Source organism: Felis catus, chromosome A2 (assembly GCF_018350175.1).
Source record: "Felis catus isolate Fca126 chromosome A2, F.catus_Fca126_mat1.0, whole genome shotgun sequence".
NCBI classification, from domain to species: domain Eukaryota; kingdom Metazoa; phylum Chordata; class Mammalia; order Carnivora; family Felidae; genus Felis; species Felis catus.
The window spans coordinates 235,018-253,380 of NC_058369.1; the positions used below are offsets into that span (position 1 = coordinate 235,018).

Genomic DNA, 18,363 nt, shown 5'->3' on the forward strand with positions numbered 1-18,363 from the left:
CTGGGCACAGGGTGCTGGCCTCAGTCATCACCCATGCCCCTGTCAGCCGGCCACAGATGTGCTCATGTGTCCATCCGCCGTCAGCCACCTTCCCGCCCCCAGCACCCCATCCACCCCCCTGCTCCAACACCTGTAGCACAGCATTCCCAGGCGTTCACTTGCTCCCCTACCTACATGCCTCCCCGTGCCCACCCCTCAGTGAAGACCCTGCCCCTGAGCCTCTCAGGGAGTTCAGTCTGGAGGGCAGACAAATCCCACCTGGGCATGCCCAGTGCAGGGACCTGGCTGGCACGGACACGCAGGCCAGAACTTCCCACCCAGTCTCTGACCCCTGAGCTGCTCCATTTCTCCCGGTATCTCTCAGATCTCTCTATCTCTCTCTGTCTCTGTGTCTCTTAGCCGCCTTTCCTCGTGTGTCTCAGAGTCTCTGTCTCTCCATCTTCGTCTTTGTCTCTCCCGTAGCTGTCTCCCTCTGCGTCTCCACGGGCTCGCCTCTCTCACACCCACGCCCCCGCAGCCCCTGCAGGCTAACCCGGTGACTCAGGAACACGCACTGCTGCCCTCCCCATCCCGCAGGACAAACACGCGCGGAGGCAGGAATGTTTTCCCGAGTGGGCCCCGCCCCGCGTCCTGGTCCCGCCCCAGCCGCTTCGTTGCCCCGCCCCTGCAGCGTTTGCCCCGCCCCCCCACGACGCCCCATTGGCCAGCCCCAGCCTCTCCATTGGTTGGCTCATTGATTGCGGCCCCGCCCCCGGCCCCGCCCCGCCCCCTGTGGAGCGGCTCCCGCCCCCGAGGCTCCCTATTGGCCCGCATGGGCCGGCCCCTCCGGGCGCCCCGCCCCCGTCCCGGCGATGGCCCGGCCGCGGACGCGCGGGGAGACAGGAGAGGGCGGCGAGCCGGGCGCGGGGACATGCGCGGCCGCCTGTGGCTGAGCCTGGTGTGGCTGCTGCTGGCGCGGGCGTCCGGCGCCGCGGGGACCCCAAACAGCCCGCGGAGACCGCGCAGCTACCCACACCTGGAGGGCGACGTGCGCTGGAGGCGCCTCTTCTCCTCCACCCACTTCTTCCTGCGAGTGGACCCCAGCGGCCGCGTGCAGGGCACCCGCTGGCGTCACGGAGCTGACAGTGAGTCCGGGGAGGGGGTCCAAGGCAGACAGGCCGGCAGTACCAACAAGGGCAACATGATAGTAAGGATGAGCCGGGCCCTCCTGCGCGCGTGGGAGCGTCCCAGAGGCTCCTCTGGCTGTGTGTGTGCTGTTGGCCAAGTCGCTTCCCGTCGGGGACCTCAGTATTCTCAACTGTGAAATGGGCCCAGCCCACACGGTGGAAGGGTTGGACAGTTAAAGTAAAGGTCACCGAGGAAGCTCCTGGCTCTGGGCCTGGCTCCGCAGCACAGAAAGGTCTTTGCAGAATAGTCGAGGCTGGGGTCACTGGGGCCATCTACAGAAGGGCAACTCTGCTCCTGGAAGAGCCCCCGGGGGGCCCAGTTACATCATGAAGTGGAGGCAGAGCTGGGGTCTGGACTCTGGACTTCCCACACTGCAAATCCAAACTCAGGATCTGCCTGAGTTAGGGACCCCTCTATTTCTTCCTAGGCATCCTTTTGGTAGATGAGGAAACTGAGGCACAGAGAGGGAAAATGAGCAGCCCTGGGACACACTGCTGGGGTGGGGGCAGGGGTGTCGCTGGGGCTCCTTCATGCCCATAACCTTGTCAAGATGTCCTGCCCAGCAAACAGCAGGCACTCAGTGTTGGTGGGATGTATGAGGCAAGAGGGGACATGGGCCCAAAGAGAAGCTAGAGCCTGGGACAGCTGGGGACAGTCAGTGGCCCCCGGTCCTGTCCCAGTCTCCGGAGAGCTCTGAGGCCCAGGTCAGGGAACAGGGTGGGGCGTGGGGGGCGGTGGCTGATCACTGGCCACTGCCTGAATCACCACCATTAGGGCAGATAATCACCCCCTGCCCCTCCAGCTGCTTTCATCGGGCTCCCAGGGCTCTCATTAGGTTCACCGGACAAGGGCGATGACAGGGGGACTGGCTGGGCCAGTTGCTCAGCGGTGGGCACAGGCAGGCAGGGTGGCCTCAAGATGGGTGTGGGGCCTGGATCTGCCAGGCGACTTGGGACAGTCGCTGTTTCTGTCTGAGCTGCACCTTCCCCATCTGGACAGCAGGGGCAGTGACATGGCTGATGGCTCCACAGGGTGGGGGTGGGGGGGTCCTTGGAGCTCTTCTCTCCTTCATTAATTCTGTGGTTCCTAATTGGGCACCTATTGTAGGCTGCCTTGGGCACGGGGGACGTAGCAGTGACCAGGACAGCCACCTTCATGGGGCTCCCACAGCAGAGTAAAGCAGTAAAACAAATGAACAGCTAATGTGGTAATTTCACAGGAGGCCACAAAGGGTGCAAAGAAAATGAAAACAGAGTGACGTCCAGGAGATGACTGGGTGGCAGCTTTATCTGAGAGGTCTGGGGCTTCTCCATGGAGGTGGGCTTGGGTTGGCTTTCATATAGGGCGAAGGAGCTGGCATGGTGACACTCAGGACCACACAGGCCCTGCGGGAGCACCCCAAAGATGTGGGGGTCACCGAGGGGGCAGGAAGGACACTTGAGCCAGCGTGAAGGCTCGCCCTGGTCCTGCCAAGTGGGAGGAAGTCAGCAGGGCAAGGACCACTTTCCTTTCTGACAGAGGAAATAGGAGGAACAAAGGCCCCATGCAACAGAGTGAGCTCCCCATCACCTCGGGCATCCAAGTCCAGACTGAAGACCAGAGGGCAAGGCCTTGACTCCAGATTAGGCCCCAGTACATGGGGGGGGGGGGGGGGAAGGTTGAGGCTGTGGGTGGCTGCTCATCCCACAGTTCTACTTCACTGAGCAGCTCAGAGTGGGACAGAGTCACCCAGGGTCACCCATCTGCAAGTCAGGCCCAAAGCTGGCTCTGCCACTTCCCAGGCTCAGTTTCCCTCTCTAGGAAGGAGACTCAGCAGGCACCTCCCACCTGGGGTTGATACGTGGGCTTGGTGGGGCACGGCGCTCCAGCAGCATCCGTGCTGTGCTCACGGAGTTGAGCACGGTAATCTGTAGACACCCCGTGTCCCGCCTCCAGGCCTTCGCCTGGACCATGCCTCCCCTCTGGAGGCCAACTGGGGGGTCTACGCCCATCACACCCGTCACTTGTTCTGACACCACGGCTTGCCCAGGCCATCCCCTGCCTCCTCTGGCTTGGTTTTCTCACCCTTGACCTAACTCAGTGCCCTCCTGCCCCGCTGACTTCCCCCCGCTTGGCAGGACTGATCCTGTCTTGAGCCTTCACATTGGCTCGAGTGTCCTTCCTGCCCCTTGGTCACCCCCACATCTTTGGGGTGCTCCTGCAGGGCCTGTGTGGTCCCGTGTGTCACCATGCCCATCACAGGGCCAAGCACACAGTAGGTGCTTGGTGAATGTCACCTGAACGAACGAATGAAAGAACGAACGAGCGAGAGTGCACAGGTGAGTAGATGGCGGACCGTGGGCCCTGACTGCCCCCTGCCCCCAGGCATCATTGAGATCCGCTCCATCCGTGTGGGCGTCGTGGCCCTCAAGGCTGTGCACACCGGCTTCTACGTGGCCATGAACCGCGGGGGCCGTCTCTACGGGTCGGTGAGTGCACAGTGTATGTGGTGGTCGGGGGCGGGTGGGTGTCCAGTGCGGGGACCAGTGTCTGGGGGACAGGCGGGGTGTCCCGTGGGGGACGGGGCGTCCGGGGCGGGGCGGGGTGTCCGGTGGGCGCGCAGGTATCCGGTGGCCTGCCTCACACACCCGACCCCCCGAAGCGGGTCTACACCGCCCACTGCAGGTTCCAGGAGCGCATCGAGGAGAACGGCTATAACACCTACGCCTCGCTCCGCTGGCGTCACCGCGGTCGGCCCATGTTCCTGGCGCTGGATGGGCAGGGGTCCCCGAGGCGCGGTGGCCGGACACAGCGGCACCACCTGTCCACCCACTTCCTGCCCGTCCTGGTCTCCTGAGGTTCCCAGGGGCCACGAGGAGCAGCTGGACAGAGATCCCACAAGATGCCCGAGCTGCACGGCCAGGGGCTGGGGAAGCCCAGGCCCTGGCAAAGCACGTCTGGTCACTCCTCTGTTCCACAAGCGATAACGGTGTGTCCGCAGTGTGCCGGGCTGGGGACACTGCACGACCCCCACAGATGCAGCCTGACTCCCAGGGGGCTCCTGTCTGAGTCTGCGGGGAGGTGGACGCTCAGCTGAGCACAGGCTGCAGGTGTCCGTTCACAGGCTGGGAGGGCACGGAGGCCCCACTCACCACCCGGGACGGAGACTGAAGGATGTGGCCGTGTGCTCACCGGAAGGTCTGGGAAGGGCACTCCGGGCCGGACCCGGCCTGGGCAGAGGCTCTGAGGTGGGAACCCACCGGTGTCCGAGGCAGGGAGGAGGTCTGAGGGCCAAGAGAGAGAGGGCAACGTGGATATGCCTGGGTCACAGGTCCCCATTCTGGTCCTGGGACCTGCAGATGTGTCACCCATGTGGCAGAGGGGACCTTTCAAGGCCCCCTTTCGGGGGGGGGGGGGCAGTGTCCTCACGAGGTCCTCTCGAGAGGGAGGCAGAGAGACAGGCAGACCCCGAGCTGCTGGCCCTGAGGATGAGGAGGGGCCACGGGTGGGCCAAGGGGGCTTCATGCCAGTGTCCTTCAGGAGCTCAGGGTCCCGGGGAGGCTGTGCCTGCTGCCCGCCGGGCACCCCTGAGCCCTCCCCGCCCAGCCCAGCACCAACGGAAGCAAAGGGGGCGGAGCTCAGAGCCCAGGTCCAAACCCAGCTCTGCAGCCGGCCCGAGCGAGATGGGATATTCTGCTGCGGGAAGGGGACAGTCCCTGGGGTGGGGGTGTGTGCAGCCCAGACGCTCACTGGGGTCAAGGCCCCTGGTCCCCGCCCGCCCCCCGCGGCCACACAAACACACACGCAGTCAGGCTCCCAGCGGGCAGGGGGCGGGGTGGCGCTGCCGACAGGCCCCGCCTCAGCTCACCTTCTGCAACACCGTGAAGCTGCCGCCCGCCCCGGGTCCCGGGGTCCCGGGGTCCCCGGGTTCTGCGGCCACGGAGCCCGCCAACGCCGGAGAAGCTCGGCCCGCCCCTGGCGCCGACGCGGAAGGAAGACCCCGAACTACCTGCTTCTCTAAGTAGGTGTATTTTTAAATAGCTTTCAAGATACACGTATTTTTTCCTTTAAAAAATGTCTGTCGGAGCAGTTTTGTTCTCGTTTTGCTGGTCATCCTGTGGTCCCGAGCTCCCGGCGCCTGGGTTGGGGGCTGGCGACCCGTCCAGGCGTCGCGGAGACCACGGCCTAGCGGCTCCACCCGCTCTCTCCACAGATCATGCAGGCCGCACGTGAGCTAAACGTCCATTTATTTCAAAGCAGTAATAATTTAAAATTATAAAAACCTTTCCGCCGTCGAATGTGTAGGGGTGAGGTTAGAGACAAACGGGTGGGGGGGTCGACGCGTGCCCAGGCTCCTGCGCGACACACTCCGCGGGGAGGGCTGAGCCTGCTCCGGCCCGGCGGGGGGGCTGCGGTCCTCGAGGCTCGGCCGGCGGTGGCGGTGGCGGTGGCGGTGGCGGGCGCGGGGGTGGTGCGGGGGCGGAGGCAGGCGGGGGTACCTCCAGGCTCCAGCCCCGCCGCGCCGCCCCCTGTCCCGCCCCGCCCCGCCGGGCCTGGCAAGGCCCAGGTCCTGTGCCCTCTCTGGAGGCCGGCCGGCGCGCTCACGAGTTGCCCGCTGGGTTTTCGTTGCTCGGCGAGCTCGAGGATGACGAGGACGACGAGGACGAGAAGCTCACGCCGCTCAGGCCCGGGGGGTTGGTGGCCGTGTTCTGTCCGGTGAGGCTCTTCCGGCACACGGGGCAGCTGTCGTGCTGTGTGGGGACAGCGGGGGGGGGGGGAGGGGGTGTGTGTGGTGAGGGGCCGAGCCTGCGGCGGGGGCGGGGGCAGGGGCCAGGGTTCGGCCTGGGGGTGGGCAGGGGCCGGCTCACCTGCTGCAGCCAGGGAACGATGCAGCCGTCGTGGAAGAGGTGACTGCAGGGCAGCTGCCGCACGCGCTCTCCCAGCCCGTAGTCGTCCTTGCACACGGGACACTCCAGCCCGGAGCCTGCAGGGCAGGGAGCCTGTGACGGCGGAGACCGGGGAACCCCCCACCCCAGGTGTCCCCGGGAGGGGGCGAGCCACTCACCTACGTGTTCCTCGGTGACGGGGACGGTGGGGAGGGCCTGGATCTTCTCTTTGTCTGCTGGGGGGGGGCCCGTGTTTTCAAACTGATTGAGGAGCTGAAAGACAAGAGGCCAGAGTGCCAGGAGCTCGGCAGGCAGGCGCGGCCCCTCGCCCCGCGGGGCTCTGAAATGCAAGGCCGGGTTACCTGCAAAAGCACCAAGGCTGTGTTTTTCTGGGGCCCCGGACCCCCCCTCCGCCAAGGCTGAGCCCCCTTGCCCCCCACGCCTGTCCACTCTTCTGCTCATCCTGTCGGGGTCACCCTGCAGCCAGGGAGGCCCCTCCCAGCGCCGAGGGTCCCACCCTAAGTCCTCTCACCCGCTAGAACCAAAGGGCTGGGCCTGGCTGTGGCCACGTTCACCACCAGTTCACCAGCGAAAAGGCCACAAAGTTGGCAGCATTCCTACCGCACAAGGGCCACCAAGGTCATGGTGAACACCCCATCCCCAGGGACAGCTCAGGAGAACGCGCAGGTCCACACGGGGCCCCCCGGCCTCAGGATGGGAGTTATGGGGAGCAGGGCATCCACACCAGGGACATCCTGGTCCCTAGAAGATGGTGACACCCTGGTGCCCACCTCGGGGAGGCCACCCTGTACCTGCGTGATGATGGCATCCAGGCCGTTGGCCCCCCAGGCGTAGTCCATCGGGTTTGAGTGCAGGACACCCCTGGGCAGAGAGGTCTGGGGTTCAAGTGGCAGAGGGGCTGGGCAGGGCGCAAGGGGACCCGCCCACCTACTCACCAGGGGCCCAGGCCCAGGCTGGGGATGCTGGCAGGAGTGATGATGCCATTGACCAGCTGCTGGATGATCCTGGAACAGAGCGGGGCCCGGCCTGTGGTCAGCGCCCTCCAAGGCTGGGCACCCCCAGGGGAGGCAGCAGAGGACACACGTGTCCGGCTTTGAGCTTCACGGTGTTTTAAAGGTTGCGTTTTCAACCAGCAAGATTCGCAAGCAATCAAACACAAGACAGGCGGAGAAAAGTGTCTCCCTTGCAGATTTTCGGGCCAGCTTTCCCAGGGGCCTGGACCGTGCCCGTTAACTCGTGACCACACCTGCTCCCCATTTTACAACCTGGGGGGTGGGGATCCCCAGCCCTGCTGTTTGCAGACGCTCCGCAACGTCCGGCTGAGGTCACGGCGACGCCCGTGTCCGAGCCTGGGGGCGAGGGGCTGCTACAGGGCAGCTCACGAACACGAGACACCTGGGGGGTCAGGGCAGCCCAGGCTGTGTCCTGGGCTGGAACGGAACAGAGCAGAGAGCGTCGGGGCTCCCTGTGACACAGGCACTTCTGTGCACAGCCTGGTTGCATCTACGAAGATGCTGGAGGACCCTATGTTCTCTGGGAGTGGGGCCCTCAGAAAAATGTTTCCTTTTCACCCCAAGTCCTCTGAACAAGCCTCAGGTTACAGAGAAGCCGTTCCTGGTGCCGGTGCCGACGCCGACGCCGACACGGAGGGAGCTCGGGGCTTTGTGGTGGAGCAGGGGGGCCCCAAACCCACCCCACTTGCCTGCCGCCCTGGGAGACAAGGACCCAAATGTGAATCGGCCATGTCTGAACAGATGGGGGTGAGGGAGTCGGGGGACAGACACCCCTCCAGAAGGATGGAAGGCACTGAGTGGACGAGAGGCCCCCCGGGCCACACTGTAGGGGCCCCCCTCCACAGCTCTTCAGCACGGGGGGCTCTGCCTGGACGCACAGGGGAAGTGCCCCGCCCACAGGTCAGCCCCAGAGCTAGCATCCGCCCCTCTGTAACCACAGAACCTTCTGGAGGGGCAGACGGTCAGGCCACCTAAGTCAGGGTGGGGCAGGCTGCAAGACTCTCGGGAGCGTCCCACCCGCTGGCTGCCCCCAAGCGCCCTCACCCTTCCAGCGTGGGGACGCCTTCGTGCCGGCCGGTGGCCCGTCGTGCAGTGAGGCGGGCGCGAGGCTGCCGGGCGCCATACCGGTGCCGGGAGTGCTGCTCTCTCTCCCGACGGCTCTCAGGGTCCCTGCCCTCGTCGGCCTGCACCCCAGGGGGGAACGTGGGGATCTCGAAGCTGTCGTCAAAGATGCCGAAAGCAAACTGCCCGTAGCCCTGTGGCAGTGTGAACAGGTGCTGGTCCGCGTTCTGTGAGGGGGAGGGCAATGTGACCATGGGGCGGGGGGAGGGCAGGGCCCCGAGGACCTTCTGTGGGGAGGAGGGCCATGGGACCGTGGGGGGGGCGGGGGGGGGGCGGCACAGGAGCCCTGAGCGGCCACCTGGGTCCTACCTGACCCAGCCCCTTGCCTGGACCCCAAGTCTCCTCCGTGTGCCACGGGGCCCCGTCCCAGGCTTGGGGCTCTGAGGGTTGAGGATACAGCAGGGGAGCCTTGGCATGTGTGGGAGAAACGAGGAAGGACAGGTCCCAGTGGTCAAGGGTCAGGTGGGAGGACCGGTCCACATGGGGAGGGGAGGGCAATCTGGGGCCCAACTCACCTCAAACGGTGGCCTGCTCTGGTCCGTGGGGGCTGTGGAGGGGGCGGAACCATTCTCTGTACTCCTGGGAGGATGGGGTGTCCTGAGTCAGGAGAGAGGGAAGCCCTCTCCACCTCTCACCCCTGCCCGCCGCGGCCTGTCCAGGCTCTGCCCGCCCACAGCCCCGCCCACCCCAAGGGGCCTGGGCGCTGCCAGCGTGCACCTGGGCCGGGTTACCTGGTCTCTTCGGGAAGCTCCTCAATAAAACCAGACTCGCATCTGGGGCAGGTGTAATCCTGCGGAGGAGAGGGCGGGTGAGTGCGATCTCGGGGGTCCCGGCCCCCATGCTGTGTCAGCCGTGCCTGTGGGGTCACCGGACACCCCCACCTCATGCCACAGCGAGCGGCTCCAGGCACATCGGTGAAACTGCTCAGGCCCAGAGTCCGATTGGGCACAGACCTGCCGGGTCTCTGAGATGTCTGAGAGGCGGGCGCCCTTCATCCGAGGCCACCACCTCTGTGTGGTGATGACCGCAGCCACCTCGACCTGCCCCTCGTGCAGGCGAGGCCTGAGCCCCCAGGTGAGCTCCTGCCGTGCCAAAGTCCATCAGCCCACGCTCCTCAGGGTGACAAAACTTTCCGAGCTTCAAGGCCTCCACTCAGCCACACCAGCTGTTGAAGGCTCTGAAGAAGCCTGTACCAAACGGGCCAGCTGATGCGGGCCCACCTAGCAGTTCCCGACTTGTGCAGACGTGAGACGTGAGAACATTCCGTGAGAGACTCTCCTTTTGCATATAAAGGCACCCGCCCCGAGCTCCTGAGAAGGTTGCAGGAGGGACTGTGGGGTCACAGGACTATCGAGGCCTCAGTAGCTCAGCTCCCAGGAAGGCGGCCGCTGAGGACTGGAAGCGCCACCTGAGCAAAGGGACCCGCCCGCGGGTGTCCCGTGGCGGCATCTCTGGAACATTCCTGCAATCCCAGCGCAGGGCCTGTGACCCCAGGCTGCAGTGTGACCCCACCCCCATTGGCCATGCCCCCTCCAAGCCCAGCCACTCCCGCCCCAGCCAGGCCCGCCAGTCAGATGGGGGAGGTGTAATGTCCCGAGTGGAGGACGGGCCCCAGGGGCCGCAAGGCATGGAAACACCAAAACCAAACATGTGGGTTGGGGGCTCGCACGAGTGTCCAAAAGCCACCCAGACAGGAAGACACAGACGTGAGTGCAAGCTGTGCTTCTACCTAAGGTGACGTTTTGGAAGCACTGTCCCCGCGTGCCGAGTGGGAGACACAGAGGGGATGCAGACTCTGTCAAGGAGGGGGCCGCCAATGGCCCCACGTGAGCCACAGGCACCGGTGGCTCAGCGGGCACGGGCCTCCCTGTGGACACCCAGCGGGAGTGCCAGGCACCTCCACCAGGGCAGTGGGTGCCACCACAGCACGCGCCACGTCCCCCCCCCACCCCGCCACCAAAAGCAAAGGGGGGGTGGGGTCAAAGAACACACTGTCTGAGCCGACTGGGGAGGACAGGAAGGAACTGCACCCGCCATAGGAGCTGAGATCCAGAATACAGAGCTCTAACGCTTCAATGCCAAAAACACAAACAACCCGGCTAAAAAATGACCAAAGAATTAAAACAGTTCTCCAAAGACACACAAAGGGCGACAAACCAGCAGAGAGCCGCTCGACACCGTCAGGCAACGAGCAAACGCAAACCGAAACCCGTGAGACACCACCTCCCGGCCGGCCGCCGGGACCGCGACACTCAGCCGGCTAGGCTAAGCGTCAGCGGAAGTGGAGGAACCGGAACCCCCGGCTGGCGGTGGGGATGAGAAGCGGGGCGGTCTGTCTGGAAGACAGGCCCGCGGTCAGTTCCTCGTCAGGTCAACCCCAGGGTCACCACACGACCCCGCGACCCCACTGCCGGGTCCACACCCGAGAGACACGAACACTCACGTCCACGCAACCCCCACCCGCACGCCCACACATGACCACGTCCCCCGCGCACGCGCACAGACGACCGTGTCCACCGCACAGGCACACATCCCTCGGCCGCGAGAAGGGGCGAAGTGCCCACCCCCGCTGCCCCGCGGACCAACCCTGAACGCACGACACTCAGGGAGGGAACCCGACACGAGAGGCCCCACGGGGTGTGAGTCCACGTGTGTGAAACGTCCGGAACACGCTCGTCCACGGACGGAAGGGGGTTCGTGGGGGCCGGGGGAGGGGAGGGGGAGTGAGGGTGAATGCTAACGGGGACAGGGCTTCCTTTTAGGGTGAGGGAATGTTCTGGAAGGAGATAGCAGTGGTGGGTGCAGGGCTCCGAGCGTATGGAAAACACTGACATGCACACTGTGAACAGGTGAGTTGTATCTCAACAGAGCCGTCAGAAGGCACAGCGAGGACAGTGACCCCTGCCCTCCCAAGTGGGGACACAGGGGGCAACGGGCAGCTCGGCTCCACAGTGAACGACCAACCCTCGGACTGTTGGCTGCAGTGGAAGACGGCCGCGTGAAGCTCTGTGGACGGGCCAGGGCTCTCACGGCCTGGTGCAGCCCCCAGGGGAGAGAGGGCCGCGGACACGGGCCAGTGTGGCTGCAGGTGGCTGCGACGGCCTCGGTTAGGACGCTGGCAATCAAGCCCTTAGCGTGGCCATGTCACAGACGACAGCAGGCGTCTGCTCGGGGCTCCCCTCGGCTCGGGGCCGGCGGCAAGGTCCAGGCTCTCTCTGGGCCCTGGTGGAGCCCGCCGCCACCACACCTGCCCTACGGGGGAGACGGGAATCAGAAGCGCGCCCGCCCTCTCCAGCCAGGATGGGGGTGGGGGGGCCTGGGTGAGAAGCTGTCCCTCCCCCTCCTCTCCTCTGAGCACGCCGCCCGCCCCCAGTCTCCACGCTCCCCTGGGCAAGCCTGGAAGAGCCAGGGCAGGACCGGTGAGCCAGGCGGCCTCAGCCTCAGCCTCAGCCTGACCTGCTAGAAACAGGCAACCTCTTCTGCGACCAAGGCCGGGTGCCATTTCTGAGCGTCACCTTGGAGCCCCATCCCACGCGGCGCACAAGAACCTCATCGAACTACCTGCTCTGCGCTCTCCTCCCCTGCGGTGGGCTCAGAACAAGCTGGCCCGCCACTCCCGCTTCCCTGCCCCATCCAGGCCACCGCCACCTGCCCTCTCTTCTCAGGGCCTGCACGCCATCCCCTCTGCCGGAGCATTCTCCCCCAGATAGCTACCTGGCTTGCCCCCTCTTGGAAGTCGGGTCTCTGCTCAAACGTCACATCCTGGCTGCAAGCCTCGGTCTCCCCACCTGTAAACGGAGGATGGCCTCAACCCTAGGGCTCTGAAATCCAGCAGCCACTGAGGACCAGAGGGCTATGGCTCAACAGCTGGCTGCGGTCAGGGCCCTGCCTCCACACTCTCCATCCCCATGCGAGCCCCACGCTAAGTCCAGATCGGCCTGACCATGGGCCACCTGACACCTGGCATTTCAGGAGTGGGCTGCAGCTTCTGCTTGTATGCAGCAGGGAAGGGACCAGATCTGGGGGTGCCCCAGTGCTCTCCTCCTCCACGGGCACACCCCACCGGTTCCTGTTAAATCAGACTAGCCAGTAACGGCCATCTGCATCCAAGCGAGGAGACGCTGGGATGGATGTCTGCCACCCACAGGGCAGAGCCCAGGTCCAGGTGGTGACAGCCCCACTTCCCAGGTGGGGGTCAGCCGGCGCTCGCTGGCCCTAACTTGTGAGCGCCTGTCTCTGATGGCTCCTCACCGTGAATCAGTTACCTCTCCCCCTAGGAGGAGGAGAGGGAATGAAGGGGACCACCCCAGCATCATCAGCAACGGCGGTGGCCAGAACACCAACGACAGGAGAGACAGACGCGAAATTCACTGAGCGCTCGCTCTCTGTGCTCGGTCTCTATGCCGTGCCTAAGAGGTGCAATTCAGCCCCTCCTCGGTGACGAGGCGGACCCGGGGGCTCAGACCAGGGAGTAGCCTGCCCAGGTCTCCCAGGGTCAGCCAGGGCAGCCCTGGGGGACAGGCGCCACTCTTCACTCAGGCACTCCTTCACACCACAGCCAGGCAAGCGTGATTAAATCAGGGAAACTCGGGCGGGGGGGAGAGAGGTGGCTGGCCCCACGGGATCGCCTGCTGTACAGTGACCTCGGCCTCCGTGGGCCCCGGCCCCTCAAGGCCCCTCCAGGAGAGGCAGAACCCAAGCGTAGCGCTGCGTTGAAGGAACATGGACTCAGCCCCAGACACAGACGTGATGGGACACCCAGGCCCCTGCTGCCGGTGCTCCCAGCCTGTGCCCCACCAGCCCACGGACCGCGGGAATGCACTGGCTGCTCTACATAGCCCTCCTCAGCTGCCACTGGGCAGACAGGTGCCCAGGGCCCACGGAAGGCCCACCCTGCTGCCACCACACCCCACATTGACCCCACCTGTCCCCCAAGCGCCCGTGAGCATCACGCACACCGCTGGATGCCAGGGTGCAGAGCCACGCCGGGATCTGGCCGCGTGTGAGGCCCACTGGGAGCCAGTGATGCTTACACACAGAGCCCAGCAGATGTTACAAGCTTCCTTGATCTTGCCAGGGTGCTTCTGACACCACTGCTAGGGACCGGGACCCCGTGTGACACGACATGTGTGCCCACTGTGCTGGGAGCCCCACCTCACTTCAGCCTCCCCACAGTGCCACGTGACTCAGAGGCCTGGGGTGCCCTAGGATGTGGCTCCGCCCAGCATCCAGCCACCTTTTGGGGGCTCAGCTCACTTCCTGCCCCGCTGACTTCAGACCCTGAGCAAATGCCAGCCCTCTCTGCAGCACCCGCTGTGTGGAGTTGCAGGATGGGGTCTGTGTCCCCCAGAGGGGCAGCCCACACGTCGGAGCACCCGGATTTCTGCAGCGGTGAACAGACGGCTGGTCACAGGGCAGGACCCGGCACGACACACAGCATCCGGCACGTGGGCACACAGAGCTGTCAGGTGGCCAGAGGGACCCGCCCGAGGCCACAGGGTGCCCCATGGGAAGGACTCCACTTATTCTGCTAAGCATCAGGGGCCAGGACTCCTCGAGGCCCCTCGAGGGGCAAGGACAGAGGACATGTAGACTGAGGCATAAAGAGAGCGAGGGCAGACACCCACCGCCGCTGGGCGCTGACCACAGGCTGGCTTCCTCCCCCCAGCGCCCTCCGGGTCCGGGTCCCGCCCGGTCACACACTCAGGCCGTCCCTGAGAAGGAAAGCGGTCGCCAGCAACGAGAAGGCGGCCCGAAGAGGGCCATCGGAGGCACCGCCTGCGGCGAGGCGCTCAGGGCCGTGGCACAGGGGTGGATACAACCCCGGACTGCCACCCGCTCGGCCCCCCTGGTGGGACCCTGCACCTCCTGGCGGACCCCAGGGTGCCAAGCACACCAGGTGGCGGCCCGTGGACGCTGCGTCTCCACAACCCCGCACGTCCGCCTCATCCCAAGAGCTGCCGTTTCCTGGGCGGGTTCGAGTCTGGGCTTGTGTGCCAGGCTCGGAGGCCCTCAAGCCAGCCGGCCTGTCTGGTTCCTGCTCCCACATGCCCTGCTCCGGCTAGGCTGCCAGCCATTCCCCGTCCTGGGAGCCAGGCACTGGGGTCCCCCCTACACGTGTGCTCCCACCGAGTGGGCACGGGTTATCTCGTCAAGCCCATCTTGCAGGCGAAGAAACGGAGGTCCAGGGAGGTCGAGCACCTCACCCAGAGCCACGCTGGTGATAAGAGGCACAGCTGGGTGTGGCCTCAGCCCGACCCTGCCGAGAAGCACCTGAGAGCCGGCACTATCTCAGCGCCTACGGAGGTACCACGATGGTGGCAAAAATCAAAAGTAAGAACTGCACAAACCCCAGCCCCGACGCCCTAGAGCAGGCCAAAGTCAGGGCTACCTCCTGTGAACAGAACGTGCTGCGTGCTGGCTGGGACCTGCCACCGCTACCAGGTCGAGGGCCAACCCTCCCCATCCCGAAACAGCAGGTGTGCCCCTTACTGGTAAACAGTCACCCTGTCTACCGGGCCTCATGGAACCCTTCAAACCCACAGACAGGCACACGAGTACCTTACTGCCATTTGCTAATTTTACGGAATTTGCCAGCATTCCTAACTAAATATTTGCCAATCACTTATTCAACACTGGCTCCCTGACCAGCCTATAAACTCTGAGGGCAGAGGTCAACGATACCTTGTCACCACCGGATTCTTGTGCTGAGGCAGGTCCTCCCCAGCCCGGTGACAGCTGCAAGAGATCAGGGTGCTCCGGGTCCAAGGCCACACGGCCAGGAAGCGGGCACACCTGGCCAGGCCCCAGGCCCTGTGCTGGCCCCAGGAAGAGAGGCCCAGAACAGCTGGCTATGCAGACCGCCCAGCCCCAGGTCCCCCTCGGCTCCGGGCAGGCTGCTCTGGGGAAAGCCTGGGTCCCAGGGCCTGTCCTGGGCTCATACCAGCCGCAAGGGGCTGCAGGCAACTAACTCAGGCCGGTGAGCTGTCAGGCCCCCAGCCGCCTCCTGCCGTGGTCACGGTCGAGAACGGAGCTGGGGCTGCAGAAAGCCAGAAAAGGCAGAAGCAGGACTTCCGGGAGGCTAGAGTGAGGCAAGTGTCGGCTCCCCCAGCGGGTGCTCACAGCTGAGGTTTCGTTTTATTTCTCCCTCCTCCCTCGCTTCTGGAAGCCGCACCTCCCTACCTTTTCTCGCCTTCTGGGCCCAGGCATTGCTCTCTGCTCCCAACCTGACTTGAGCCCACTTCCTTCCTCTGTGGCTGGGATGATGCCCATAGACTCCTTCCCCTGGCCCCCTCCTCCCAGGGGTCCCCACTGCTGGCAAAGGCAGGACTGAGTCTGGCTTTGAGACGAGAACAGCCTCCACCCACCACCCACCACCCAGGCGACTGTGGGGAGCATGCGGGCCAGAGATAAAGTACTAGGAGCACCTAGAAAGTGCTCAATAAATCCTCACCACCTGCAGGGCCTCCACCATCCCACACCTCCCTCTTCCTGCTCCGTGGGAGCTGGCCCAGGGGCAACTGTCAGGATGTCAGGGCCACAGCTGGCCTGCGCTTCCCCTGGCTTCATTTTTCCCACCTGTAAAATAGGAAAGGGTCGAACCAGACCCCCGCTTTCCCTGTGGGCCTGGAGCAGGGGAACACGGGCCCCATCCTAGACCTGCTAACTAGGAACCTCCGGGGCGAGGAGCCTGAAACACTGTACGTTGAACAAGCAGTCCCCTGCCGCACCACACGGTTTGGGAAACGCTGGCCTAAAGGAGAAGGCAACACCTGGCCACAGGCGGGCCTAAACCCGCCCCCCAACCCCCACTCCGGGGAAGCACAAAAGCGCAGGCTCAGGTCACGAAAGTCTGCCCGGGGCTGTCAGGCCCGGGCCAGGTACACAGCCGTCCCGTCTCGACATCGGGAAAGCAGGCGGGAGCGCTCGGCGGGGCGGCCCGCAGCCAGGCGCCCGCAGCGCCGACCACGCGCTCCGGGAACGGCCCCCGGAGACACCTCCCGGGGTCCGATTCCCCCCACCTCCCTCCTCCGGGGCGGGGCGCCGAGCGCAGGTCACGCGGCCTCTGCGGGCCTCAGTTTCCCCGTCGGGGACCGAGCGGCCTCCCCGCCGCGCATCTGGGATCATCGGTCCCGCTGCTTCCCCGGGGGTGGGCCCCGCCTCCGGGCCCTCCGCAGCGACCCGGGCCAACGCCACCCGGGCCTCAGTTTCCCCGGCGGGGCCAGCTCGCTTCAGGCCAAGGGAGAGAGAGCCCCCGCCCGCCGCCCCGGCCCGCGCCTCACCGGCAGGCGCGGCACGATCTCGACCGAGCAGCAGTGGCAGAAGTACCGTCCGGGCTGCGGCGACGCCTCGGCCATGGCCACTGCCGCCTCCTCCGCGCCGCCCGCCCCCCGCGCGGCGCCCGCCGCCCGCCGCCGGCCGTTTGCTGCTCCCTTGCCGGCCGACGCGCCCGCGCACGCTCACGCAAGGCACGCAAGGCACGCACGGCGTGGGGTGGAGGAGCGCGCGGGAGCGAGGCGGGCGGCGCGCGCGGCAGGCGCCTGCCCGGGCGACGGTGGTCGCGGAGGGACAAACTCAGTGCGGGCGCCTCTCTCGCAGGGCTCCGAGTAAGGGGACGGAGCCGGGCCTGGAAGCCCGAAGGCGGGGCTGGGAGGGGCGGGGCCGAGTCTCCTTGGCAACCCGGAGCAGGGAGCGGGGGTGTGGCTGGGGGCGAGGCCCGGCTCCGAGGAGGCCGAGGGGAGCGGCCTGCGCGGGGTGGGGTCGAGCCCCTCCTCTTCTCCGAAAGAGGCCAGGCTTCCACTTCCCTCGTCGGGTCTTCTATCCCAAGTGCCGCCTTTCTGTCCCCCCGCCGTCCTCACTGGTTTCTGGGCACCGGGCGCACTCTCACCTCCGGGCCTTTGCACTTGCTGTGCCCCCGCCGGGTGCACCCCAGACACCTGCGTGGCTTGCTTTCTCCTTTTCTCAAGCCTTTGCCCTTCTCAATGGCACTTATTCCCGCCTGACGAAACATAGAGTCGGCTCCACAGTGGAAGGGGTGTTTATATCTTGTTCCCAGCTGGACTCCTAATAGCGCCTGGTACACAGGTATTCCATGAACACGTTGAATAAACGCAGGGAGCCCCGTTCCTGGGTCGAAGGAGGACTGCCCTCTGTGCCTCAGTGTGACCCACGGGATAAGACAGTGCAAGGCCTGCGGGGTGTGGCCTTGTTTTTGAGAGCAAAGAGAACCTAACCACTCCCCTCTCCAAAAAATTAATCAGCAAAAACTGCACTATCACCTGGCACAGGCCCGGAACATTTCTGAGGTTAATTCCAGCCCAGTCATGAACTTATTTCCCTCATCTACTCAACAGAACGTTCATGGGTCACCTGCCACGTGCCACACTTTGTGATGGGTGGTACAAGGACATAACACGGAACGCAACGCAACAGGCAATGAAAGTGGCTCGGTGGCTCAGGGAGACAGAGCTGGACGCAGGCACCCCAGCCCCGTGAGGCTGAGCCAGAGGATGGGTCCCTAAGGCCGTACTGGCTCTGCCTGGGGAGACAGACAGGGTTTCCTAGGGGAGGGGGCATTTGAGCCAGGGCTTTGAGGAATGAATAGGAGTAGGTTGGAGTTGGGCCTCCCGCAAAAGGGGGCACAGGAACCAGACTGTCAAGGCATTAAAAATTGGAGCCCGTGTACAAAGGATCTTGAATGTCAGGGTAGGGACAGGGACTTCTCTGACAGTCAGTCTTGTCCCCCTCAAGGTTCAGGGGTGATTCCAAGCCATTCCTGGTCTGGCCACTAGAGAGTATGCAGGTCCCATCACTGGGAATCCAGGAAACCCCAGATCCAGGGAGGGCAGTTCATTTCAGGCCACTCAAGCCCAGCCCCTAGCTCATTTCATACCACCAACATTCATTCATTCATTCATTCATTCATTCATTCATTCATTCATTCATTCATTCATCCTGTAGAAGTTTATGAGGTATTGAGCAAGAGGCCTTACAACCATCAGGCCTGTGTTCAAATCCCACCAAGTCATGCTGGCTGTGTGACCCCGGGTAGGTCACTTAACTCCTCTGTGCAAATGGCAGAACCCACCTCCCGGGTTTGGGGATTGGATGAGGCTGGGAGCACACATGGGCACACACGGCACTTCCTTGGTCCTCGCTGGTCCCCTTGGGTGGGC

General features: G+C 64.8%; 2 protein-coding genes and 1 long non-coding RNA gene across 6 annotated transcripts; 1 reads left to right on the forward strand and 2 right to left on the reverse strand.

The window, feature by feature from the left end:
• The first annotated feature begins 853 nt into the window (after positions 1–853).
• On the forward strand, positions 854–5,023 carry FGF22 (fibroblast growth factor 22). The gene is made up of 3 exons (XM_023242667.2): positions 854–1,124; positions 3,532–3,635; positions 3,809–5,023. Exons 1-3 carry the CDS (start codon positions 911–913, stop codon positions 4,001–4,003), a joined length of 513 nt encoding a protein of 170 aa, XP_023098435.1. The 5' UTR covers positions 854–910; the 3' UTR covers positions 4,004–5,023.
• A 353-nt stretch (positions 5,024–5,376) lies between these two features.
• Positions 5,377–16,645, reverse strand: RNF126 (ring finger protein 126). 4 transcript variants are annotated; one of them, XM_023242598.2, is made up of 9 exons: positions 16,471–16,645; positions 8,920–8,978; positions 8,704–8,785; positions 8,111–8,322; positions 6,989–7,057; positions 6,845–6,914; positions 6,212–6,305; positions 6,015–6,130; positions 5,377–5,897 (listed from the first exon to the last, which is right to left on the reverse strand). In XM_023242598.2, exons 1-9 carry the CDS (start codon positions 16,543–16,545, stop codon positions 5,748–5,750), a joined length of 927 nt encoding a protein of 308 aa, XP_023098366.1. In that variant the 5' UTR covers positions 16,546–16,645; the 3' UTR covers positions 5,377–5,747. The 4 variants fall into 4 exon arrangements, with proteins under 4 accessions (XP_023098366.1, XP_023098363.2, XP_023098377.1 ...); XM_023242595.2 differs by having other exon boundaries at positions 8,111–8,355; positions 16,471–16,641; XM_023242609.2 differs by having other exon boundaries at positions 8,704–8,767; positions 16,471–16,640.
• On the reverse strand, positions 11,182–16,460 carry LOC111557538. The gene is made up of 3 exons (XR_002737647.2): positions 14,873–16,460; positions 11,903–11,976; positions 11,182–11,440 (listed from the first exon to the last, which is right to left on the reverse strand). It is a non-coding gene; the product is annotated as an uncharacterized LOC111557538 (long non-coding RNA).
• Positions 16,646–18,363: the final 1,718 nt, after the last annotated feature.